This window comes from Fusarium odoratissimum (genome assembly GCF_000260195.1).
Source record: "Fusarium odoratissimum NRRL 54006 unplaced genomic scaffold supercont1.35, whole genome shotgun sequence".
Taxonomy (NCBI): domain Eukaryota; kingdom Fungi; phylum Ascomycota; class Sordariomycetes; order Hypocreales; family Nectriaceae; genus Fusarium; species Fusarium odoratissimum.
In genome coordinates, this window is record NW_022158718.1 from 249343 (window position 1) to 274617 (window position 25275).

Below are 25275 nucleotides of genomic sequence, written 5' to 3' on the forward strand. Positions count from 1 at the left end.
TCAATTTTTGCTGGTGTAATTGTTCATGTAATGCTTATCACACCGACCGACACAGAAACGGAAAATGTTGTAAAAGAGGGGTTGCACAAAGGTCAAGGCACATGAAGCCACTTGTTGAGAATATCACCCAAACAACATTCAATTGGACATGGAGAGCATCATAAAAACTTGTCTTATTTACAGTAGGTCTAATATAACCCTTGATGCATGCATGCATGCCCAGAACTAGACGTCGCCGCTTTAAATAAGGTATCGGAAATCCCGCTTCATCCTCAGAGCTTCGTCGGGGCTGTCCATGACCTCGACGGCCGCCGTATGCGCAGCCACATCCTGGCGCGTCTCCCAAGCATTGGCCTCTCCCCTCTCGAGCTTTTTGTTGAGGTCAATCAGCACCAGCCGGAAGATGTAGCATCCAACCACTGTGACGCCAAACATGGACAGCACGATGCCGTAGCTCTTGCGGTACCCGTTCTCTTTCAGGTCCCAGACGTACGAGCCCGCGACGTTGCCGAGCTGGCTGAAGGCGTTGATCATGGCGATGGCCACGGCGCGCTTGGCGGGGGGTCGGGGGAAGGAGGAGCTGATCCACGAGTAGAAGACGATGAAGCCTGCGTAGGATGCTGCTTGGAGGAACAGGGCGAGGTAGCGCGCTGCGACGTTTTCGGTCGCCATGCTGATGATGAAGCCTGTCGTGCCGATGCCGATTGGGCCGACAATGTGCCAGAACTGTTTAATGTCAGTACAATTGATGCGACGCGATTGAGAGCTGTGACTGACCTTTTCTTGGGTTCTATCCGAGTGCCAGGCGTTGATGACCGACACAATACAAGAGAACACCCACGGAGGAGCGCTCATCAAAAGAGTAGGCACGTATCCGAAGCCAAGAGTCTCTGTCAAACTGGGCTGTTGAGCTGTTAGCGACGCGCATGCGATTGACATCAATTGACTTACGAAGAAAGCATTGAACGAAAGACCAACCACATAAGCAGTAAAGGTCAACATCATGATGTAGATCTTGAGATCTTTGACCGCAAGCTTAAGACCGTAGAAAGCGCTCTCCTCAGAAGAATCCTCGTCTGCCTCGCCGACATCCTCAATCATACGAAGCTGCGCAACCTGTCGCTCCTCCTCCGTAAAGCCCCGCGAGTTATGAGGTAGATCGGGAAGAATAAACGCAGCGGAGATGGCGATGCTCATGGTAATAGCGCCTTCGATCCAGAACAGCCATCGCCATGCTGCGTGGCCCAGAACGCCCTGCATGTTGGACAAGACGCCTGCACCGACGAGCGCGGAGAAGGCGTTGGAGATGAGGTTGCCGCAGAACAGAATGGCATTGCGCTTGGTCAATTCGCGTCGCGTGTACCATTTCGACAGAATCAGAAGAGCACCGGGCAGAAAAGCAGCTTCGACGAAGCCTAGAAAGAATCGAATGCAGACCATGCCAGCGAAGTTGTGAACACTACCCGACAGCGTCGAGATAAGACCCCACAGCAGCATCGCCGCAGAAATATACAGCGACGGGCGCTGGATGCGGTTGATGAACATGTTGGAGGGTACCTGCATGAGGATATACCCGACGTACAAGATACTCAAGCACGTCGCATACTGGTTGTAACTCAGGTTCAAGTCCTCTTGCAGACCCTTTAGACGAGCGGCGGCCATGTTGTTGCGGTCGAGGTAGTTCATGATGTAGATGAGCACGAACAGGGCGCAGCGCGTGTCGAGCTTGCGCTTCATCGACTTCTCGACGGCTTGCCGGTGCTGAGAGTCCATGGCGAAGGCGGCTGCGGCGCGGGATTCGGGGTGCGACTCGACGCTGAGTTTGGCCGAGGCGACGTGGTCGTCTGGCTTTGCTTGATCCGCCATGATGATGGTGATTTGATCAAGACTTGGGTGGGCTATCTGTATGGTAAAACAACAGTGAGCGACCAGTCTCACGCAAAGCGACAACACCTGGAGAAGAACTGACCTACCTGGGCATGATGAACCCTTTTTAAGAAATGAAACAGGCGCTGGCAAAATACCGGCTGTTGTGACAACCCGTTACATCATCGAGCAGCAAGTATGGTGTAGCGCGGAGAAGAGTTCTGAGAGTATGGAGAATATGGGGAAGAGGTAAGGGTTTATCCGCGTAGGTTAAGCCTGATTAGGCGACTATCACGGGTTCCCCAGAGGTTGACAGTCACCCTCGCTTGAGGCAGGATTTTCTGAACCGGTGCTGGGTATTGCAAATTTGAGTGTCACTGGATGGGTGCGCAAGGGCCCAATGGTTTTGATGGTGGAGTGGTGGTGTAGATCTTTGCTTTTTGGAGAGGGGGACGGAAGGGCGACAGAAATGGCAGATAGAGATGGGAATTAGGGAGACGGCGACAAATCTACAGAAATTTAAAATGATACAGAAAAGGTAGAGGTAATTCACCAATAAAGTGATAAGTGGCATAACCACTATTAAAGACTCAAGAATTGATATGGCGTCGCGGTGACTACTCCAGCAAATACAGCCCATCTCACAATTCTGTCCTCCACACGCCTCCAAACATTGCAACGTTGGAGAGAATGCGGAGACTCCGCAAAAAACCACAGTCAAGTGAGGGGAATTAGCCAACCCAAAGCCCGTGCAAACCCCGACAATACCAGTAAAAAAAGGCCCGAATGCTTTTCCAGTAAACACACCCGGAATTACTGCTGAAAATCGACTGACTCGCAAGGCAGCAGCATTAAAATTCCTGCCCGTGGGGAAACGCGTGGGGGGTCTTGTCATTGGGGAATAAACGTCTGGAGAACGGAGTAAGGAGGCTGGATGGGGTTCCGAGGAACAGAGTTTTCGACTGTTATTAATTGACGGGGTTTGGATGGGGCTCAACAACGCTCAGGCACGGGAATTGTCGGTCAGGATTGGAGTTACGGGTAATGATAGACCCAATTCCAGGGACATGGTTGTGGAGCTCGGCAATAAGAGGGTGACAGTTACCCCCATGGTCGGTAATTGACGTCTGGTGATCGTTGGGCTTGGTGTTGGAGATGCGGATGCCAAGAGCAGTCCGACGGCACGCGGAAGACAATTCTACGGCCTTGGCGCATGGAATTTTTCTAGAAGAAACTGAGACTGCCAAAGAAGTGAGGCTCTTTCAGTAAATGTCAGTGAGTTGTTGCGCTCATTTGAGTGGATGTGTTCAATTGAAGCGGACATCAAACGCGATGCGCTGGGCACAGTGGATATTCATAAAATGTATTCGTTCAAAGAAACACAGGCGCTTTTCGCGCTCATCTATCGCTATGCTCTATAATCACAAACAATCCATCATTGATTACTCCAACCGCCCAGCCTCACTAGTCTCATCCCTCGACTGCTTCAGAAACGGCACCAGCGTCGTGCCCCCCGTCCCCGTCAACTCCTCCCCATTCTTTTTCGACGAACTACTCGCCAGGTTCTGCGGCCCATCCTTCCTCCCGCTCCTGGCAGGCAGAATGATGTACCGCGTCACAATCTGGATGTGCTTGTTCCTAAACACCGTGAGCGCCTCTGTCGCTGCTGTGAATGCAGCCTGAAGACGTTCTTGCGCAGGACTGCTGGGTGTTTGGGAGGCTAGTTCGCGGATACTGCCCTTGCGAGCGACGTGTGTCAGGAACCGGCGGTGAGGACCCGGCATGTAGTCTTTTACTATGTCGTGATAGCTCCTCTCGCCGGCTTTCTCGGTGTTGTTACCGCTGGTTATGTGCTCTACGCCGAGAACAACATCGAAGAATTGGATCAGGGAGCTTTGGCCGTTACTTCCACCGCGGAGATGGCGCCACTCGCCTTTTCCGTCACCTTCATCGTAGAAAACACCTTTTGGCAGACCAGCTGCTTCCATGTTTTTGCTCCCCGCCAAGAACGGTCTGATCTTGTAGTAGAACGTCATAGGATCGCACTTCTCATACATGCGCTCTAGCAAAACGCCAACACTGTCGATGCAAGACTTGAGTTGTTCGAGAGCAGAGATTATAACGTCGTAGTCTCGTGTCTTGACGGCTTCGAGCGCTTCCATCATTTTGGGAATGATGGTTCCGGCGCGAGCTTCCATGGCGACACTGATGAGGAGGAACCATTTTTCTGACTCTGTGCCGGTGAAGGTGTGTAGGGTGTCGAGGTGGTCGAGATCAGTGAAGTCGTTGCTTGAACTGGAGAAGTTCCAGAGGTTTGCAGCGGCGTATGAGAGAACGGGAGGGAGTTCGAGATGTTTTGAGACAGCGAGGAACGGAACAGTGATTTGTGGGGGTAGAATCTAACACAGTCAACATCCACATCGAATTAAAGTATCAGTAGGTTAGCTTACCTGCGCAGGCTTCTCTCCACCCCAAACATAAGCATGCGTCAAGAACGCCAAGATCGAATACGCCCTCCTCCACTCCGCCTCAGACCTTAACCTCTCCGTCGACAGAACAGGAAGAGTATCAACAGCACGTCTTATATCAAAATACTTGATCAGAGCAGGGAGATGCTGAATAACAAGCTCCCACGGCTCATAGTAAGAATCGGGTAGTTGTTTGAGGGGACTGTGCTCAGGGAGGAAAGCGTTGCTTGTCACGGCGAACTCTTTTAGTTCGGCCGTGAGCTTGATGCGCGGGAGTTGGTACGTAACAGCGTGTGGCGACATATTGAACTTTAATTCTTTTTTTAAAAATAGATAAATGCAGAGAAGCTTGATGGAATTGGTAGAGAAGATGTATAATCTCAATTGTTCAGAAGAGCATCAGTCTAAAATACAATTGTAAAGCCCATGGGTTATTTCTTGTTTTTCTTACTTCCGTCTTCCGTGTACTTGACCTCCGTCTCCGGTCTCCGTGAAAATAAAGTCTCATCCGATCCGTGTTGTGCCCGCGTGACCAATCGCTGTTTGTCGCTATATCTAAAATGGATAATGACGTCCACTATGCGGATGTCGGAATGCGGATGTGCGGATGGACCAACCAACTTCCGTGCTTCCGCTAAAAATTGGTGGAGGCTTCACGGAACATAAAGTGATTTCGCAATCCCACTCACAAACGGATCATACGAGTTCAATCACATCAGTTCATAATCATTACATCACTTTCTTTTCTTATTATAATTTGAATTACACACAATGGAGCTTTCTGGATTTGTCGAGCGTCTGAGGAGCGGTGCTGCCGCCAAGTTTCCCAGCGATGCTAATTCTCTCGACTTTGCCCGCCATTTGGACTCGCAGGATAAGCTAAGCCATCTTCGGGATGAGTTTGTCCTGCCTACCAAGAAGTCCCTCAAGAAGAAAGCCCTCGACGGTTCACTTCGTGAGTACGCCTTTCCTCTCAATGAAGATCTAGACTAATTGTTTTAGCTGGCGCAGCCAATGGCACAAATGGTCACAGCAACGGCCATACCAACGGCTCAGCTGATGATGATCAACAATGTCTCTACTTCGTCGGCAACTCTCTCGGCGCTCAACCGAAAGCTGTTCGAGAATATCTCAACGCTCAACTCGAGACATGGGCTTCTATCGGTGTGAACGGACACTTCAGCGCTCTCGGCAACTCACCGCTTCCAGCATGGCAAGACCTCGCTGAGGACTGCGCCATCAAGTCGGCAGACCTCGTCGGTGCTTCTCCCCACGAGATTGTCATCATGAACACCCTCACAGCGAACCTGCACCTCCTCATGGCGAGCTTTTATAAGCCGAATGAGAAGAGACACAAGGTTATTCTGGAGTGGAAGCCGTTCCCTAGTGATCACTATGCTATTGAGAGTCAGGTTGTTTGGCACGGTCTTGATCCGGAGAAGAGCATGGTTAAGATTCATCCTAATGAGGATCACATCATTACAACTGATTTGATTCTTTCGACTATTGATGAGCATGCTGAGGATACTGCTCTTCTCTTACTCCCTGGTATTCAGTACTACTCCGGTCAACTCTTCGACATTCCCCGTATCACAGCATACGCTCAAGCAAAGGGTATCGTGGTTGGTTGGGATCTCGCCCACGCCGCTGGAAACGTCGAACTCAAGCTCCACGACTGGAACGTTGATTTCGCTTGCTGGTGCACGTACAAGTACATCAACGCAGGCCCCGGCTCCATCGCAGGTGCTTACGTCCACGAGCGCCACGGCAAAGTCGAGCTCAACGACGCCACCGGTAAAGCTACCTACCGCCCGCGTCTCATGGGCTGGTACGGCGGCGACAAGAGCGTGCGCTTCAATATGGACAACAACTTCATCCCCACCTCCGGCGCAGGCGGCTTCCAGCTCTCCAACCCGTCCGCCATCGACCTCGCCAGTCTCTCCGGCGCATTATCAGTGTTTAACAAAACAACCATGCACGACCTGCGCTCCAAGGCTTTAGTGCTAACAGCCTACGCTGAGTATCTGCTTGATCAGATCTTGGCCGAGTCGTCAGACGCTGAGCTGTTCCGCATTATTACACCGAGGGATCCGCTGCAGAGGGGCACGCAGCTTAGTGTGTTGTTGAAGGATGGGCTGTTGGATAATGTTAGTGCGGCGCTGGAGGAGAATGCTGTGATTTGTGATAAGAGGAAGCCTGGTGTTATTCGCGTGGCGCCTGTGCCGCTGTACACGAGGTTTGAGGATGTTTGGAAGTTTATGCAAATTTTGAGGACGGCTTTGCCTTAGATGGAAAGATAGATAATGATTGTTAATGAAAGCCTGGTTTATTTGGTTAAGCTTTGAAAGTTTAGTGATGTCTATTGAAGGAGCTGTTAATTGTGCCAGTTGATGTGCGCAATCATCCATTGCTGGAAGTTATCTTCACACCGTATCTTGATTTCTTTTCCCTTGAAACGAACAGCCGTCAGTACCAGATTCGCATGATGACGACTTTTTCCAGGCATTGCGCCATATGATCTATCACATTACATCCCGCATACCATCGTCTTACTCGGCTAGACATGGCATTCCATAACCGAGGACCAGCCACGTTATCTTGCACCACGACGCGCAATCCTCGTCGGATCTGATATCAGGAACATACCCGCCAGATCTGACACCTCCGAACTTCCGTACCTACCGATTCGTCATTGACGTTTCACAGATGGTGCGTCAGGTCAATACCACCTCCCGCATCCAACAGCGCAAACAAGTTCAAAGCCGACCCCGAATCAGCCTCATTCCCCATCGGTCCGCCCCAGTAGCTCGGATCAGGCGTCTGCATCATACTCTCGCTCAGGCCCAGAAAGGCTGAGTCCAAGTCCCCAAACAACGGTGATCCGACATGTTGTAGACCGTTATGCTGTAGGAACGTCCTATCCAATGATTCGCGCCCTCTAGAGGAGGGCGTTGTCATTGACTGGCCTGTGAAGGTGGGTGATGAGTCCATCGTGTCGGAGGGTATGAGACCAAACAGTTGGCTCGAGTTTTCCGTGCGTCGTTGGCGTTCGGCGAGTTCACGCTTTTCGAGGTATTCGAGGGCGGTTGTTAGAAGGGATTGGGCTATGAGAGAGTATTGGCCCGCGTGGGTGTCGTGTTTGGAGCAGTGGTCTAGGGCGTGGATGGCCATGCGGGTGTATTTCTCGAGGACGCGGCCGAAACCACCGAGGAGGCCGACGCCTAGGACAAGAGAGCTGGCAAATAACCATGACCTGGAGCGTGTTAGTCTAGATATCCGTGAAAGCATGAGTTTGGGTGACTTACACAAGAATGGGAACATGACCAACAAGAATCCCCTTCTGTATGAGATCTAGTATCGGATCAACCATGAGACTCGCCGCGTCAATACAAGCATCAGCGAGTTTCGACTTTCCACTCGTCAAAGCAGATCTTCCATTCGAGTTGAGCGAACCATCCGATAATCGCCGACAAAGCTCATACATGAGAAATGGCCTCGACACCAGCATGACGGCGTAATAATACGTAGCCAATATCTGACAAGCACCACTCGCCTGAGCTCTATCCTGAGCCTCCGGATTTGCAACTATATCCTTGAGTTGTTTCAACCAGCGCGAAGACCAATCTCGTAGTTGGAGTGATATCCCCTCCGTAAGTTGCAGCGACACTTTTCGTCGTGAGTAAATCTCCGTTACGACACCCTCAAGCACCAAGAATATCTGCACAGATGCATTGAGCAAGTCCACCGGTTCCTCAACGTTCTCATCAGGACTTTGATACGGAACCGTACAATCAACATCCGACGTAGCAGGCGGTCTACCCATAGAAGAACTCAGAAAAAGATCAACGACGCGTATACTCTTCCAAAGACGATCGCGCTGTCTGTGAATATCCGGCCCAAAACGCGCGTTGACTTCCGTTCTGTGAATGCCAATCGAGTAAGCTGCGCGTACAGCTGTTCCGAAGAAGAGAAACGCGCCGTTGATCTGACATGAACATAGCATGTATAGTGTGATTAGCGTAAACATCTGGACTGTTGAGACGCTGAGATTGCCAGTGAGGTTGGAGTATGCTTTGTCGCGTGCATATTCAAAGTAATCCTGTGATCGCTCCTCATCGTTGATCTTCATTCCGATGGCGAGGACGAGGAAGTTGACAATTGTTGTAGCGTCATCTTGCTTCTGGTCCATGTTCGCCCAGAGGATAAGGTCATCTTGAAGTCGTCGATTATCAAACAGATCCACGAGTCCAGTCGCAATGGACAAGTAATTCGTCACCGCTAGGGGAATATCATCTGGATGAACGATTGGTATGCGGTTATCACCCGGTATCCGTCTCGACTGATGCGCCGTTGCATTTTCCAGAACAGAATACCGACTCGACTGCGGCGCAAAAGCATTCTGCCCAACTCGTGTAGTGACAAGTTGTCTCACGCTCTGAAAAAACGAAAGCGGCGCACAATCGCCCACAAAGATTAACTTTCCCTGCGCATCGCACACCAACCTCGCCTCCCTCGGAACCTCCGTCTCATCCTCCGCATCAATCTGTCCTCCATCATCTCTGTCGACCTGCGCTCCATTTTCCCTCACAGGCTCAGCAGCAGGCGTAGAAGGCGTAGTGTGTCTCGTAGACTGAGCCCGCTCTGAAGTCTGCGGTGAGCGCACAGAGAGCGCTTTACGCCGCCGCTGGGGAGAGTAGTGGCAGTCGTGGGGCTTTTGGCGACGCGTGCAGTAGCTGCATGGTAGTTTACCGTCGCACTTGACTTTGCGGGATTTGCATCCGTCGCAGGCGTTGGCGATGCGGCTGCGGATGTAGCGTTCTGGTTCTGAGGGTCGCATGCTCTGGTGATCTGGGATTGGGGTTTTTCGGTGAAGCGTGCGGAAGCGGATGTGCAGAGGTGAGAGGGCGGAAACAAGCGGATGTTCGGACTTGGAAAATTGTTAGTGCAGTCTCGGGCCGGCTTGAGATTCCGAGTCTTGGCTTGAGGTTGAGAACTGGGGAATTATATAAATGCCTGACTCTCTTATTTCAGATGGAATTGATATGAGTTATTGGAAAGATTATTGGGGAGATGTATTACTTCCGAAGGTTTGACAAGGTGGTATTCGGTATAAGTGATAAACCAATCGCATGTGCATTTTGTGCATGTTCACATCCGACAAGACGGCACAGCGGCTATGTTCAGCGGATCAGCACTACCATCCACTGGAACTGGTTCTCACTCACAACAAGCTCAGTTGACCAGCCTCAACAACTTTACTTCACTCATTAGGAAAACAGCAATATATCCACTATTTTCTTAATCCATTCATCTAAAACTAGTGAATTTTCTTTTTTTGAGTTCCTTACTAAGGGCTATCGTGAAATCCCGAGTCGCAATCGCGCACTGATGTCTGCCTCACTTCTCAACTGTACCGTCCAAAATCGCATCCAGCTTGCTGGTCTTCTGCTTCTTTGCACCACCCTCACCATCACCAGCCTTGCGCTTCTCACCATCCTGAGCGACTGTCCCGTGCCCTTTAGCTCTGGTTTCAAGACCACGTTGCAGCATCTCTCGTCGCTCAGAGGCCTGTTCATCATCAAGCGCTGCCCATGCGTTTTTCATCCCCTTGAATACCGGGAGGAACGACTTTCTCATCTCTTTAGGTGTAAGACTCAACCGGCATTCAAGACCATCGGACTTATCGAATGCATCCTTGAAGTGGAAACAAAGTTCCATGAGGATAGGCATGCTCTCGACCCAGAAGTCTTTGTCTTCGGGATGGTGAAGCATCAACTTCGCCACGATCGAGAAGACATGGCCAAGTTGACACCATTCGGGATCATGATACTCGAAGTCGTGGCCTTTCAGATCATATGCCGCCATCCAGGCGTAACGGTTGAATTGCTGGTGCCAAGTTGACTTGATCAGCTCAAAGATGCAGATCTCGCGGACGACACCAGTCATCCATTCCAGGAGCTTGATGTCCTTGGAAAGCTGCATCGACCCACTTTGTGCAACAGACCCTCTCAATGACATCGTGGTAGGTATCGGCGACCTTGAGCATGTGAAAGATGGACTGCTTCTTCTGGTTGGTGCTACCCATATTGTTGATGAACTTGAGCATGCGCTCTGGTTCAAGAGTCCAGTTCAACAGCAGCCCTTTGGTACAGTCTGTATGCGCGTTGACATCCCTGACCTTGGTATCCACGTTGGCAACGAGGATCTCCAAACCGGAGGCTTTGTTCTTCCATTGGTCCATGATCTTGAATTGCTCCTCGCCAGTGTCTGAACCGGATACTGCCAACATTGAAGCCGGCTACGACGAACAAGGCCACAGCGATACTTGAAAAGGTCAGCAATCTCGGAGCATTCACGCAGTTCCAAGCAGGGCTGCCTGAAACGAGGGAAAGATGTGTACTTACCACTGAATCCATGGATCTTCGACATATACAACAAGACGTTCCTTGTCATCCCTGCAGTACTTGTATGCCAACTCAAGAGCTCGAGTCATGATTGGATTATAGTAGCAAACCCAGCGAATGCAGTCAATCCTGTCAGTTGGTGCATGTCGGTTCTTTTCATCTATGGCCTGGTCATAGAGCAAACGTAGGCCACAAGTCTGGTCATCGCGAAGCAGTTTGTACGTGTCGACAAGTTGGACTACTTCCGAACTCCCGAAACCCTCGATACAGTGTTCCTCAATTTCCAGATCGAGAAGCTGTTTCATGACAGACTTTGCGGTAGCGACAGTAGCCAGGAAGGGGGGTTCCTCCAGCTCGAGAAGTATCTTGTTCCGCCAGTCGAACGAATTCAAGACAGCCTTGCGGTGTTCCAGAGATTTCGATGTCGGATGATTCTCGTGCCCTGGTGATTGGGCATGGCCCAAGTCGTCGATCTCAGGGTAGTGAGGGATATCCCACTGGAAGCGGCACTCTTCGACGAGGATCATGGGTGATGGCTGGTTCATCTCCGAGTTTGCTGAGGCTACGACGAGTTAAATAGTGTTCAGTACATCGCAAAGGAACATTTCCAAGCAGATCTCATGATAGCATGCAACATGTTTGCTTCTTGTCGCCGCTCAGCAATGCCTCGAAGTAGTACTGCGACGATCAAGTAACTTACCGTTGGATGGACGCTTGATCAGATGTTTCATGTCCGTTATCCCAAGATCTAAAGGGACATGTGTCTCGTCCTTTGTGGACGTCGACATTGAGGACTCGAATTCGGACTGCATATGATGTTGAGAGAGGAAACAGAGCTCTGCCTTGAGCTTATTTGACGAGATAGGAGGTACTTTAAGCTCGCTCAAGTCCCGGAGGCGCTGGGAGAGGCTCTCCGATGGACATGTAGTTGTAAGAGGTTCCAGAAGCAAGGTGTTGATTCTGATGGATACCAGCTTGTGTATGTTTGATATGAGAATAGTCGCGATATTTCTCAATCCATTTCGGAAAGGAGATTCTGTAGTCATCCACATAATACTCTTTGTTTCCGTCAAACATGCGCATCAAGCTGATAAAATGATCATCGTCATTTGAGAAACAAGGGTTACTTAGTCCTCTAGCCATTTCTAAAGAAGAAGCGGGTTGCGGCTCAAGGAATTGCTGTAGGCTGGATGTGCAAGAGTAGTGTTGAACCAAGATCATTCCGAGCACCTCTGCTCGAATCTTCGAGAATCGCCGTAAGTAGAAAGGGCGAAGAGAGCGCGATAACTTTCGAACACGGCTGCTTGGAATCGTTGAATTTGCAAGTTGAAATCTCTCAAGGGGTTACTTGAGATGGTGAGGGCCGTCGAGCAAACGATTCCAAACGGGTCTGCTTGAAAGGGGGCGGCTGGTCACAATTCCGAGCAGGCATGCGTGAACACGACCCACAGCAACGCAAGAGAAGTGAGGATAGAGAAAGAAGAAAGATAGGAAAGAGAAGTTGAAATCGAGGAGAAGGGATTATACATCCAGCTGTGGTTACGTGAGAACATGGTTTTGGTAATTGCTTTGAAAAAGTAAGGGTATTACCATCCGGCGGCGTAAAATTCAAGGCCTCTGGTGTTGAAGTAAAGTCCACAGACGCACTCATACTTCATCATTCCATTCCGTGACTCTCATATTTTTTCTAAGCGATTATTGCTCTCCGACTAACAAACCCCTGGTCGTCTTACAGGATCCTGAACGCACTTCCCCAGTGCCTTGTCTAGAAACTTTCAATTGTCTGACACTAAAGGATCCAGATACGAAACATAACAAGAGCTAGCCAAAGAAAATATCCAAACCTCAGCAGATGATTGAAAGTTCCTTTTATCTGAGAGATACTAAAGAAGCTTGCCGTAACCGCCGCTGGTAGAGAGATTACGGCCAGTACTGCGATGACTTTCTTACTGGCACTGTTTTCCTCTGTATCGAGAGCAGTGTTAATGCGAGTATCACTGTCTTGTTGAGTGACGGGCTTGAAGACAAGTTCCATGGCGATGCCCTCGCGTGTTTTGTAGCTGTGAAGCCGGCGCTTTTACGAATCAAGTGATTGGACTCGGTGACCAATGGCATCTCCGATGTTATCATCTGCGAAGCCTGAAAGCTTTTGACTAAAGGATAAGTCCTCTCCGTTAACCTTTGGAGCACTCTCGACTCGATTGTGGTCTTGATTTGGTGACTCTGCTATTGTTGATCCGGAGATCCTTTTTGGGCTTGTCTGGATCTGATAGACTAGCCGCATCTCGCGTCACCAACGACATCTTCTCGGGATTGGATTACTCGTGTGGCTTATGATACTTGACTCAAATAAACTTTGAGGAGTTTGAGCCGACTCCTCACGCAAAGTTCTCTTACCGGCGGTCCCATGTCAGCTCTGAGGCTCCCTTTAGCTAAATTCTCGTAGAATGAATTCAGAAGAAGAAAAGAAGGAGCTAAATCATTTCATAAAGGCTGCATTAGAAGTCAGCTCGCAATTACCGAATTAGCTGGCCACAAAAGACTAAGCAGACAATGGTAACAAATATGATATGATACTTCACGTGCCATCCAACTTGTTCTTTCGGCTCTTCCAGACTCAATCTTGGGGCAGTGGTGTTGAGATACCCCGCAGTTCTCCGCGTTCGTCTCCTGATATGAGCACTCGGCTGACAACTGTTCGCATTTCCCGTTATAGCCGTTACTCTGGGGTAAGTCCCCGGCAAGACCTGTCAATCGCGATGAAAATTAGACATTGTAGGTTGACTTCCCTCCGAGATCATCAAAATTGGCGATACTCGCGCTATTGTAAGTATATCCTCTTTGCGCTATCACAAAGGCCGAAGACACCAAGCACACCCAATTGCTAACAAACCTACATAATGTTCGTCAGATTGAGGCCGCGTTTCTCTTCGGGTTCACCCTCTTTTGATGCACCCGGTAACCTCCGGATAATGTTGGGTGACAATCGTGAAACTTTAGTCAGCCAAAACGCAAACCTGCATTGATCGTGTGATCTTGTACTCTTCTTGTATTAGCCAAAAGTCTACGGAATCGATGGAGAGCGATGCGCGTAGGTGGCTCCATAATTCGACGTAACAACTTGTAATTGCGCATAAGTATCGAGTGATGCCCGGCAATCTCTCGGGAACTTACTTTCTTTTAATCTCTGCACATCGCCAAAAATACTCAGCGCTACAGAGTACCCTTTGAACAGAATCTATAGTTTTGTGGCTGCAACTAAAGACACTTTGTCTATTGTTTTCCCATCTTCACGTCAACATTATCATATCATCTGTCAGCCTCAAGGTATCCCTTAGGATCAATCATGGCATGGGACTTGGAGATCGGAACACCTTGCTGGGTAGCAACCGGTGACGTCGAGATGCACAGACAGAGCGTCACCCCTCGCCGAGCTACTCCCAAATACTTCCAAATCCCGGACAAGATCGACATGCCGGGAGTAATATACGATGACCTTCTCGAGGATGTTCGAGAAGGCCTGGAGGAGATCTTTGACCACCCAGGCTCCCGTGCACCCTTCATACCAGGGTACCAAGATCGTGCTGATGCGATCGCGCGTGCGAAGTTGTTGCGCGAACACGGCCAGAAAAGCTCGGATGTCATGATGGTGCATCTGAGGCCTCCCTCTGGAGTCATCTCTCATAGAGAGCTGAATGTTTATGCGCGAAAGGTTGCTTACAATGGGGAGGGATTGAGGGTAGCGAAGAAGAAGGTTTATGTTATTTGTGAGCCCTTCACTAAGAGAAATATCGATCGGGTCGAGCCAGTTCAGTTTGAGTGAGGGGGAATCAGGCGCGTTACAGATGAGATCGGCGTTTCTTTTTACTTGAGGTCGGTAGCAGGACACTCTTTGACACAAATTGCTGTTAGGGACACCATGATAGCATGAATTGATTTGCAGATGATAACATCTCCAAAGCGCATAATGAACTCAACATTCGAAAGTCAGGACAAGATATACAATACGGGGTTGAATTTCCCGACTATTGCCCTTCTAACTGGCCCTAGCACAGTGGCATTGCATAAAGCCCTCAATCTGATGGCGAAGGTAAGAAGCTCGATAATCCTCCTGTACGTCTTCGTACGACGCCGTGAGCTTCCCATATCTGATGTTACTTATAACATAGACTCAGCTATATGCGCTGTGGGGAAGCAGATAACGAGTCTGCTGGTGGTATCAGAAGTGTAAAGAGCACTTTAGTTAATTGAAAAAGATCGTAGATATTTATATGGGTTTAAATCAGCTTAACTCAATCATGAGATTCGTTTAGACGCTTCAGTGGTGTTAGATGAACTGGAGGGGCACAGTATATGAACTGAAGCTGTTCCATTTTAACAAGCATATGATAAAGCTAAGTGAAACACATACAGGTTTCATACGGATCCCCAAGATATCATTCAGATCAGGGACGTATTAAATAAGAGAACCCTTCCGCAGTAACCCCCTGATCGCCTGTTCCCATGACCGGAATCTACCGTGAAAGAGAAGGTGGCAAAAGAGCCCGCGTTCGTCAAAGCCATATGAGGGCCGACGTAATTGGGAAAATTTTCGTGTGAGCGAGCGAGCGAACAGAACGTCTCTAAACTCTAAGTATTAGGACAGGCTACCTAGGATCGTCGGCCGGACTTCGCATAGAAATATTTATCCTTGCTCATGCCGTTCAGATCCTTCTGTTTGCCCCCTATGCAGGTGCGTGAGGATGTGTCCTACACATCCACAGACTCATACCTGCGTCGCTTTCCGCTTGGATATCCCGAGTCAGGCCCTGATGATTTGAAGGGCCTGTGGCAAGTAAAGTCTCGATGACCTCTACCGAGCTCTCCTTCTTGTGTTCTTCCTTCTCCAACAGCGGCCCGGCAAAGGTGCAGACCCGCATATCTCTCAAAGTTCAGAGGTTTGGTTAGGATACACCACGGCCCGCTCTCACTATCCCTGGTATGATGCTCTCAACCCTTCATCAGTGGAACCCTTTGCATTTCAGAAGCTCCCTCGAGAAATACAGCTCCGGATTATCGAACTTGTAACTTTGCATAAGGTCACACCGACTATTCAAAGGGAGAATAGATGGCTACGAGCGTTCCGCAAGATCCGCTGCACATCCGAAGACTCAATTCTAGCTCTTAAATTGACGTCTCGGAGCATGTATCACTTGGTTAAGACTGCGAATCCAGTTCAAGCTACCAGCGAATCTTTTAGCCTTCCTCCGCGGACAGTGGCGTTTCGAATGAAATTGGAGGTTGACACATTGCGAATATTCAAAATGAACCAGGGCATTCCAGTCTTTTATGATAAACTTGGCTTTTGTGCGCCACTCCCTGTGCGTAAGCTTCTCTTGACAGAGGCCAATCATAATTGTTATCATCCTCAGGATGCCCTTCAGTCTTTTTGTAACTCCAGCGTTTACTGCTCTCCTGGTTTGATGCTTGACAAACTTTCCGAAGCTAGACGAGTATTTTTTAATACTTCCAGCAGTGAAACAGGAGTGGAAGATGGACGGACTTTCGCAAGTCAGGCCCCAAGCCGACAATGGAGCTACAGTGCATATTGGCACCAAGTGGCAATTCAACTTTTATCGCTATTACAGTATTGAGAAACTCGACACTGAAATCCCAGAGGGATAGCTAATAGGCGTTCCGCCAAACTTTTGTGACAATAACCACCTCGACGGTAGTGACCCTTCCGACCGTCCTGGGAGCATCCCGTATATCGGAAGAAAGGATGGATCAAGGTGCAATATGCAGGCCCATATGGCGACATCTGGAGACAACAACTGTTTAAGACATGAAACGCTGTGCGCTGCACGGTGAAAACCATTCAGGACTCACCTGACGATTGCCCTTGCAGCCTCTGTCAGAGATAGATATTGCTTCGAAAGGAACATGGAACGCATTGGTGAAGCAAGCTTTTGCCCTTCCTACGGTCCCGTCTTGTATGGACTGACTATCTACGGAACTGATGGAGTGACGATCTGGTTGGCATGAGATTCTGTGGCTAGACGGGTTGGAAGTTGACATGTTGTGACCAGACCCTGAGTGGCGGTCTTCGCAGTGAATAATTGTTATTATAAGTATAAACAAGAAAAGAGTAAAAAATGATTTGTTATTCTTTTCCTTTAGTAGAGTGACACAACTTAGAAACAGACAGTCACGGTGACAACACGTAACGTTAAGGTGCATTAAATATGACCCTTCCAACTTATCTAGGGGATTAGATGTAGCCCAGTAAGTGCTGACTACCAATTCAGTTGAGGCATACATAACTCTTGATCAACAAGAAGCTGTTAATCCACTCAACAAAGACCAGCCTTGGTGGGCTCACAAGCACCATTGCCCTTGTCGCACCCGTTGTATCCCTGGCATTGGACTTTGGGGTAACAGTTATTGGAGTATGTGGCCTATTATACATTAGCTAGGCAGTCAGTTATTGATCACCATACATACCTTATCGCCCAGGTTGGTGTTGATGCCCATCAACTCACCACCGTTCACAGCAGTGGTACCCTCCATATGCACCGAGCGCCGGCAGTTACCTTTGCAGTTACCGCAAGACCTGTACACCTTTCCGTAATCGTTGGCGTAGAAGTTGATGATGTTGACATGACCACAGCCGTTGTGCTGAATGATTTTATCAGAAGCCTTGTAGGCGCCACCTCCGATGATGTTGGCTGTGCCGCCGCCCTTGATCGAGATGGCATCCTCGCAGACGTCCTCGAACCAGACGAATTCGAGAGTGCATGATCCGAGGCAGTACACGCCTTCGCGCTGGTTGGCGCCGATAATGACGTTTCGAAGTTTGGCTCCGTCCTCGAGGACGAAAACAGTATCTTTCTCACCTGGATAAAAAACAGTCAGTGACCCTTGTTGGCATCATGATGTTCTGGTGACTTACCTCCTTCATCCTGGCCGGTGCATTTTACGCCACGATCATACTTGACCCAGCCAGCGTCGAAGGTCTGGCCCTTTTTGATATATTGCGGAGCACTGAGAGTCTTGGTTCCTGTGTGCTTGGGAAGTCCTCCAGTATAACCCTTGCAGGCTAAGACTGATGGGAGGGCTGTAAAAAGAGCAATTGTGCTGGGGAAATGCATGATGAAAATTTGTTGAAGCTGGTCTTTTGGTGTCAAAAGTTAATCGATATCATTGAGACATAGCACGGGCATTTATACTTTTCACCCGTCTCTCTCAAAATGCTCTCTCAATGTTCCATGATGCCAAGTGTAAGTGCATGCATTATTCCCTGCAATGCCCAGCCTTGCAAGCGGGGGTACCATCCAGGTGGTATCCTGGCGATCAGTGCCAGTAATTCCTCCAGTCATATCCAGTGTCAATGAAGTAGGAGACTGTTCACAAGACGATAGTGTGCCAGTATCGAACTGCTATTGGTGGAAGTCAGTCCTCGATGGAAGTCGCTACGATCAAGCTTGTCTTTATGCTTGAAAAGGCTCCGAGGCTCCGAGAGATTGAATTTCTGCATCGGGCAGGTGTTGTCTTATTGGATGGTTCCTATTGAGCAACTCGATATTCTTTGACGGAGATAGGTGCGCTTGGGATACGTAATGTCTTGAGAAGAATTTAGATACACGAGTGAGGCTTCTTTTGAACCGGCGGCCAATTTACGCACTTGTACCAGCTCCTGTGAGACATATACATCCTATAAGCGACTTTTCCGACCATACTTTAGCCATGAACATGCCAACAAAATCGGAAAAGCACACCTACTCACAACACATCTACTTATTAAGTAGAGTTTAGATGATTGCCATTCAGTGCCTATTCAAGACAGTCTCCGATTTAATGTCGAGTGAACCGCTAGACGTGTTGGCCAACTTTGCTAGAGTTTCATGAGCACATCGTATCCGTTGATTAGATACTTGCATCAACGAGACTTACTTTCAAAGACTGAATGTGGAAGGCTTGTATCTTTGCCGTGAGAATGTGAATACCCGTGAGAATAATGCTACAGTCGAGAACAGTTGCAATTGAAAGCTCAGTATTATTGTTACAATGTGTATTACCCAGGACCATAGCATAAAATCCCAATACCATATGCCAAGAACCATATCTAACAGCTTCGACTGGAGAACCCGCTAGTTGCGTCTGTCCGGTGTGTAGCTTGAAGGAGGGCCAGGAGACCAACTCTGAGAAGACACTCCAGGCGAGACAGGTGTCTTTCTACCAACTGCATCCTGAGGGAGCTCGCTCACCCCATGTCCATCCCCGTGTTGTTCTGCAGGAAGTTCTGTAGGTGGTGCTTGCGAAGCCGAGATAGACTGGTGAGGACTCATGTGATGCGGGCTTACGGGCTCAGATCCATGCCCCCAATATCCCGTCGCTGTGAGTGGACTGACCGTGCTGGGAGGATGTATCAAGTTTCCTCCATTGCCCTGATACTGATTCTGTGTCATTGAAGATTGGCGTCTCTCTTCACGGCGGCGGTTGATTTTCTTGCCGATACAGAACCATACAAGTAGCAGAAGGGCCACTCCTGCAGCGCCGCCGATGGCGATGCCAACAATAGCACCAGTAGATAGCTTGGAATCGGGGTTGCTTGTCTCGGTTGGCTTTGGTGACGCTGTTGATGTACCTGTCGTAGAGGGGATAGAGCGTGTTGGTGAACGCTCTGCTATTTCTGGCCTGCGTCCCAGCAAATCTTGAAGTGGCTTATTTCCCTCATCAAACCCGTCCTTGGGTGCCGCCAGTTTCGCACCACCTTTCTTGTTTCCACCAGTAACGTTGTACACATCAGCAGGTACAACGTTCTCAGTGATATTAGGGTTATAGATAGCCCAGTACGTCTTGTTATTGCCAGCGTTGTTATTTGTTCCGGTCCAGAAATTATGCATTGACCAAGCATCATACGCTAGGTCGCACGCATCAGTATCGGTGTAGGTGCCTCCGATGACGAAAAGCTGCGACATGTGTTTAACCATGTTGCAAGATGCGCTGTAGTGGTCGTATTCTGGAGGAAGGGTTGCATTTCCGTGATGATCCGGGTAAGCTTTCACCCAGATGAACGATGGGAGGGTCAGGATGTAGATATCGTTAAATGAGGTGGCATTGACGACTGGTGGCTGCACGCTCAGTCCTCCCCAGAGGTATCTTTGACGAGATTAGTACACAATTTCAGTCTTAGCACTAAGCATTCAGCTGACTTACATGTTGAAAGAAGACTTGTCCGGTGCCCACGCCACGTCTACGCAGAATTGACGCCTGTTCTGCGGTATCTCTCCAGTCGTCTTCTGAGTTGACCACGAGTTTCCCTTGGCATCAAAGACGAAAACTTCGTCAAATGCCTGAGGAGCTTCCGTGTTGTTGCCAAAAGGGTCGACAATACCTCCAAGGTAAACAAGTAGGCCAAGAGAGTCGCCAGCTGGTATCCAGACCATGCCACCTTCAGCTCTCGGCTGTTTGCTGAGACTAGCCGCCTGTGTGAACTTCCCAGAGTCATAGGAGTACGTGTAGAAGTTGGAGCTCATGGTTCGATCGTCGGTCCATCCGCTCATCGAGGCGTTGCTTATCCAACCTCCAAGGTAGTAGCCCATGCCGGTTTCCGAAACACCAACACCCGCGCCGTATGAGGCGATCTTTGGCGGAGGGGTTATGTCAGGCGTTCCAAAGTCGTCCCACTTGTCGTAGATGATGTCGTAGCTCAGTAGGCTGTAAGGTTCTTGTGAGAAACCGTTGTTCCATTCGCCACCGTAGAGATAGAATCGCTTGTTGACGCTGTCGCCCCAGAGGATACCACCATTTACGCTCGGAATACTGTTGCATTGGCGTTAGCCGGTCTCAAAGGAAGACGAACGAGAAGCGTAAGGGTCATCTTACCTGTCATTCTTGCTTAGGCTGATATTCAGGTCTGGCCAAAGATCGCCGCCTCGTTTGACGAGGTTGTTGAGGTCATGGTATGCGAGCCAGGTATCTGGAGTGGTGATCAGTGATCTGAGGACTTGTCTGCAAACTGCTGGGTCTACATACTGGAGTAGTTCTCGTGAGTTTGCTGGAAGTCATCAAAGTTGACCCATCCGCCGTCGATGTAAAGCTTGTCGTCAATGACGGTTGTTTGGTGTGCGAATCTTCGACAAAAGTCGTCCTTGGGGTTCTTGCCGGTAGCCCAGTTAACGGTAAGAAGCAGGGCAAGTATAGCTTCAGTCCATATGAACCTGATGTGCTTCTTTATGAAGGTCCCCATGGCCTATTGTAGTAGATTTACAGATGGAATGGGGAGGCTTCACGGCATGGAGACTCGACTCCGCACAACAGCGGGAGTCTCATCCTTTTGAGCCTCCTTCTAACTTTCGGGTAGGGACCAGGCTCTGCACATCTGAGGGGAAGTTGGCGCCGTTGGGTGATCTAGATGGTGATAGCGTATTAGAGCTAACAAGGGATCTCTGAATGAAGGGTGTCTCCCATCCAAAGCTATTGAAAGTGGCACTCGAAATGGCGCAAGCCGGACAGATCGTCCTGGTTCGGGGCACAATGGATGCCGACTGCAGGTTGGATGTGGCAGTCCGGGTTTGATACGGCGTGCCTGGTTGACCAAGAGGTTGGCGCCGAACAAGATTTTATTCTCCCCAGTGAGTTCCGCTTGTTTCTTTGGTTATCCTTCGCAACTCTGGTGTTCGTTTGATTGGTATTCTGCTGGCGAACCTGCTGTTCAGCACCCTCTGCCCGACATCATTTTGCGACATCTCAGAACATGGAAGCTGTGCCCCAACAGAGAAAGAAGGCTAAATTATGGATAATTAACGGTCTGGCGAATAAAGTGCGTAAATGCCGTCGGGGTTTGCAGAAGCGGCAACCGCCGATACCTAAACGTTGTGATTCAAACCCTTGTTGGTGTGAGGGGAATAAAACTTTGGCGGCAGCTTCTGCGTACACACATAACCGTACAAACAAGCAAAACGGATTCAGCCTGGCGTTGACTACAGGCAAAGGTGGTATCAAGTGCGGCAGAATCACCAAATCACAGTAAGTGATGTTCACAGAATATTGATGGCGCGTGCAGGGAGGCGCTCTCACCGGAACACCACACAGTTCAGCTTCTGCAGAGGCTTTATGCCGTGCCCGTCATCCTTACACAAGCATGACCCTCAGGCCTCAACCTCCGCTTTTTCACGGGGAACTTCAAAGCCTGGAATCACTGATGCGATGCAATGGGGTTTTCTTTTTGATGCAGATTGCAAACTGTACTGACAGCGAGACCAGAAGGAGTCGAAGAGAAGAGGTACGTTGGCAGCAACAGCACTTCCTACCCTCTTTCAGATCTGTTAATATAACACACCAATTGCAACTTGGAAATAGCTTCAGGTACTCTTTTTTGCTCATTCATAAGAAGAGGAAGAAGAAGCATTGCGCTGTACTTGAAATTTTCCAAAAATTTACCTTCACGTTCTTACTGGAGTAGCCTTCCTACATCACATCGTGTCCCAGTCTTTACATCCCAGGTATCCATTTCTTCATGACTATTTCAGAGGGGAACATACATCAGGCTCTGTGAGGGTAAGGCTTGCTTCAAATCTCTTCTGTGCACTCTTATATTTGCTCCCTCCTCTCTCTTTGTGATGTACAAATTGACCTTGTGTATGGAGAGCGCCTGGAAGTGCATACACCCGGCCACGAGCTAGATAAAGCGACATTCAAGAGGTGCTAGAAGTCATCTTAATGAGCCAAATGTCCCTTGAGACCTTCTGGGTGTTTCTAAGGGCTGGGGCATCACGACGGTCATTGTGAGCTATTGCGACAAGTGTGTTCATTGTATCAATGATGGATTGCTGAAGTTGAGAACTTGATATGGCATGTCTCGGGTTTTCCAGGCGCCTCCACCAACGAATCTGGCGTCTAGCACACATTCCCAATTCCTTCTGGCACTTGGCACCACCAAGTATTTTTGTTTGCGTGACCATCGGCTTGATTAGTCCTGTATCTTTTCCATGCTCATGTTCGGAAATACACCCATTATATCCCATCATTGAGGCGCCATTCTGCTCTTGGAAGTAGCTCAAAGACGCTGTGCGGGTGTTCGATCCCTGTTCAGCCTTTGATTGATGGTTAAAACTTATAATATCTCAATGAGATATACTACGCTAAACTAAAAGGTCCTAATTAATTTCAGCTTTTGGAAGGTCATGTATATATAGCCATAATAAAAATAAGTCTCCTAATTTGAATATAATAATCAGCTTTTATAATAACTTAATTAGTAACCTTATTTACAGTTACTTAGGGTATAAGAAGTCGTCTTAAGACCTAATCCTTCATTGCTAGAAGCAGAATACCAAAAACCTCCTCTCAAATTCTCACACAAAATCACAAAAAAAAAGCTCTTTAACACTATGCAGAAGTTCAGGGAAGAACTATGATCCGATAATAATGAGGTAAGTATACTTCGAGAATGCCTGCGTAACGTGCGGTTTTGACTTGAAGACCTTGCGTTTTCAGGGTCATAGCCTTGACTCTACATTCGCGTGTTCCAACCAGCGTCAAGTTCGATGCCCTCGTAACTGAACCCGTGCCTTGTCTCGACAAGCTCCACCGAAGAGATTGAAAGTCTTTCAAGTAGATACCTTTATTCACGCTAGCGAGAGAACATAGCCATGTAGTTGCCGTTGGATAGAAATATCAGATGTTGGGAAGGCTGACGTGCAACCGAAGGAATGGGAGTCTTTTGTGTGCTGCCTGAGGTCTGTGTTTGAGAGTGCTACCATGAGTTGATAGACTTTGACGGCTGATGCTTGCACCGCGCGCCTGACCCCGAATGAGAGCTTTTACGCTTCGGGGCATCAATTGACAGAATAATTACGCTCGATACTGGCATTCAAAAACAACAAATGATCTTACAGACTCTTTATCTTGGTGATATCGCCGCTTGAACTTCAAGTACAGGGGAAGGACAAGGGGTCGGGCATTGCGCTTGGTCCATCACGCTTGTGCGAGATCACAAGTAAACATCGATACCCAGTGCGTAGCAGAAGAATAAGAGTGGAATTAATCAGTATCGCTGACTGTTGTTTTCTCACTTTTGTTTCTAGGCGGTAGGGAATGCTTTGGCACTGGCAAGCTCTGGCACCAGCAGATGTCACACTGAAACCAGTGACAGTGATTAAGAGGAATCTACTAGCGCCAAACCAGATGGTAAATTGCTCCTCTCCCTCTTTGCTTTGATCTTCTTCCTTTCTTCCTTCTGCATTCTCATCCCATCATTTCCCCTCCATTCTACCACATTAGTCTTTGAGAGGGATCAAAGACAACCCAACCTTGCCTTGCCTCAAACACTACGAAACACAACCCAGCGCCTTAGACTTTAATTCCAAACCGACTATCTAAATGAATAAACAACATCCATTACCCACTCAGTTGCTCACAGCAATCTCGGTATGGACTTCCATAAAGACAGCAACATCGGAGGACACTACTAACTTGCAGAGTATCCATCAGGTAAACACTCTCATCGTTGTCATCGAAGTTGTCGACACCGTCCTCACAAACTCTATTGCAAGCGGTGACCGATATAATGGAGAACAACGAGATTACTGAAGCTCGCTTCGCCGGGATCATGGCGGCTGTCGGTAGCCCTTTCGAGTGTAAGAACTTTTCCCCGATATGCCGCCGAACCGTGCTAATCTCGTTACTCCAGTTCCCCCATCAGTCTACATGCAGAGACTCGAGGAAGAAACGAAGCGCGATAACAGCTTGGTTCCATTTTTGAGCAAGGTATCTAGGGTCGACACCACCCCTCGTCAGTCACACAAGTCGTGGCTCGAGAAGCTCGCCACCGCGGACTTTGTAAGCGTCAGAGCTGTCTGCCGTCTTGATCTCGACTTGGTCGTTAACAACATCGGTTATTTTGATCTACTCATCAATGATGAGGCCACTTATACCGTGGCACCATATCCTGACGTTCTGGGCCCATGGACAACCAATTGACAGCGACTTTCATCCGATACCCCTTTCCCTCAAGGCTTCTTCCGTTCATGGAACCGGAGACTCTCTTCCTACCCTAGCCTTTACTGTTGGACAGGTGGTGGAACGACGTAAGGACAAGACTTACACCTCATCCTTGGAGCCCACTGAGCGCCTGGACATCCTGTCTGGCTGATCTATAATCGCAACTCAATTGATGATATCGGTGAACCGATTACCGTTGACCCAGCTGACCCTGGCACTCCACTGACCTTCAACTGTATTGGGCACAACTTTGATGCGGCACAGATTTTCCCACTGTCAACGACTGGATCCAGTCTTACGGGAATGTCGACCGCACTAGATTTGAGGAGTCTATCAAGGCGACTTGTATCACCGGGGCTGTGGAGGTTAAGGAACTTCCCTTGGCGGAGGCTGAAGAGCTTTTCCGCCAGTAAATCACCTTCATGGACGACTACTTTGGACATCAGAGAGTGATGGGCCAGCGGGGGGTTGAGTCAGAGACTTGGGAATCTTTTGGACGCAGACACAGTCTTTGGAGTGGCATCGCGGTCTGCTGTGGGCAGGAATCATAA

General features: G+C 49.0%; 10 protein-coding genes across 14 annotated transcripts; 3 read left to right on the plus strand and 7 right to left on the minus strand.

The window, feature by feature from the left end:
• Nucleotides 1-5: 5 nt before the first annotated feature.
• Nucleotides 6-2534, minus strand: FOIG_13754 (uncharacterized protein). 4 transcript variants are annotated; one of them, XM_031214922.1, is made up of 4 exons: nucleotides 1970-2410; nucleotides 952-1902; nucleotides 778-903; nucleotides 107-726 (listed from the first exon to the last, which is right to left on the minus strand). In XM_031214922.1, the coding sequence occupies exons 2-4, from the start codon at nucleotides 1864-1866 to the stop codon at nucleotides 241-243; spliced, it is 1527 nt and encodes a 508-aa protein (XP_031055438.1). In that variant the 5' UTR covers nucleotides 1867-1902; nucleotides 1970-2410; the 3' UTR covers nucleotides 107-240. The 4 variants fall into 4 exon arrangements, with proteins under 4 accessions (XP_031055436.1, XP_031055435.1, XP_031055437.1 ...); XM_031214920.1 differs by having other exon boundaries at nucleotides 6-726; nucleotides 778-1902; nucleotides 1970-2534; XM_031214921.1 differs by having other exon boundaries at nucleotides 21-726; nucleotides 952-2445.
• Nucleotides 2535-3171: 637 nt separating this feature from the next.
• On the minus strand, nucleotides 3172-4744 carry FOIG_13755 (indoleamine 2,3-dioxygenase). The gene is made up of 2 exons (XM_031214923.1): nucleotides 4317-4744; nucleotides 3172-4265 (listed from the first exon to the last, which is right to left on the minus strand). Exons 1-2 carry the CDS (start codon nucleotides 4635-4637, stop codon nucleotides 3309-3311), a joined length of 1278 nt encoding a protein of 425 aa, XP_031055439.1. The 5' UTR covers nucleotides 4638-4744; the 3' UTR covers nucleotides 3172-3308.
• A 247-nt stretch (nucleotides 4745-4991) lies between these two features.
• Nucleotides 4992-7651, plus strand: FOIG_13756 (kynureninase 2). The gene is made up of 2 exons (XM_031214924.1): nucleotides 4992-5289; nucleotides 5337-7651. Exons 1-2 carry the CDS (start codon nucleotides 5106-5108, stop codon nucleotides 6620-6622), a joined length of 1470 nt encoding a protein of 489 aa, XP_031055440.1. The 5' UTR covers nucleotides 4992-5105; the 3' UTR covers nucleotides 6623-7651.
• Nucleotides 5432-9225, minus strand: FOIG_13757 (uncharacterized protein). Its single transcript, XM_031214925.1, has 2 exons — nucleotides 7640-9225; nucleotides 5432-7587 (listed from the first exon to the last, which is right to left on the minus strand). Exons 1-2 carry the CDS (start codon nucleotides 9169-9171, stop codon nucleotides 7035-7037), a joined length of 2085 nt encoding a protein of 694 aa, XP_031055441.1. The 5' UTR covers nucleotides 9172-9225; the 3' UTR covers nucleotides 5432-7034.
• Nucleotides 9226-9731: 506 nt separating this feature from the next.
• On the minus strand, nucleotides 9732-10623 carry FOIG_13758 (uncharacterized protein; the record flags this gene model as incomplete). The annotated part of the gene is made up of 2 exons (XM_031214926.1): nucleotides 9732-10310; nucleotides 10339-10623. The coding sequence occupies 2 exons, from the start codon at nucleotides 10621-10623 to the stop codon at nucleotides 9732-9734; spliced, it is 864 nt and encodes a 287-aa protein (XP_031055442.1).
• A 111-nt stretch (nucleotides 10624-10734) lies between these two features.
• On the minus strand, nucleotides 10735-11639 carry FOIG_13759 (uncharacterized protein; the record flags this gene model as incomplete). The annotated part of the gene is made up of 2 exons (XM_031214927.1): nucleotides 11439-11639; nucleotides 10735-11300 (listed from the first exon to the last, which is right to left on the minus strand). Exons 1-2 carry the CDS (start codon nucleotides 11548-11550, stop codon nucleotides 10735-10737), a joined length of 678 nt encoding a protein of 225 aa, XP_031055443.1. The 5' UTR covers nucleotides 11551-11639.
• A 2207-nt stretch (nucleotides 11640-13846) lies between these two features.
• Nucleotides 13847-15223, plus strand: FOIG_13760 (uncharacterized protein). 2 transcript variants are annotated; one of them, XM_031214928.1, is made up of 2 exons: nucleotides 13847-14851; nucleotides 14908-15223. In XM_031214928.1, the coding sequence occupies exon 1, from the start codon at nucleotides 14085-14087 to the stop codon at nucleotides 14559-14561; it is 477 nt and encodes a 158-aa protein (XP_031055444.1). In that variant the 5' UTR covers nucleotides 13847-14084; the 3' UTR covers nucleotides 14562-14851; nucleotides 14908-15223. The 2 variants fall into 2 exon arrangements, with proteins under 2 accessions (XP_031055444.1, XP_031055445.1); XM_031214929.1 differs by having other exon boundaries at nucleotides 13924-14611; nucleotides 14665-15026.
• A 1510-nt stretch (nucleotides 15224-16733) lies between these two features.
• FOIG_13761 (pectate lyase) lies at nucleotides 16734-17898 on the minus strand. Its single transcript, XM_031214930.1, has 3 exons — nucleotides 17670-17898; nucleotides 17222-17613; nucleotides 16734-17175 (listed from the first exon to the last, which is right to left on the minus strand). The coding sequence occupies exons 1-3, from the start codon at nucleotides 17866-17868 to the stop codon at nucleotides 17071-17073; spliced, it is 696 nt and encodes a 231-aa protein (XP_031055446.1). The 5' UTR covers nucleotides 17869-17898; the 3' UTR covers nucleotides 16734-17070.
• A 969-nt stretch (nucleotides 17899-18867) lies between these two features.
• On the minus strand, nucleotides 18868-20969 carry FOIG_13762 (uncharacterized protein; the record flags this gene model as incomplete). Its single annotated transcript, XM_031214931.1, has 4 exons — nucleotides 18868-19879; nucleotides 19937-20542; nucleotides 20606-20699; nucleotides 20756-20969. 4 exons carry the CDS (start codon nucleotides 20967-20969, stop codon nucleotides 18868-18870), a joined length of 1926 nt encoding a protein of 641 aa, XP_031055447.1.
• Nucleotides 20970-24290: 3321 nt separating this feature from the next.
• On the plus strand, nucleotides 24291-24703 carry FOIG_13763 (uncharacterized protein; the record flags this gene model as incomplete). Its single annotated transcript, XM_031214932.1, has 2 exons — nucleotides 24291-24360; nucleotides 24414-24703. The coding sequence occupies 2 exons, from the start codon at nucleotides 24291-24293 to the stop codon at nucleotides 24701-24703; spliced, it is 360 nt and encodes a 119-aa protein (XP_031055448.1).
• Between the last annotated feature and the right edge of the window lie 572 nt (nucleotides 24704-25275).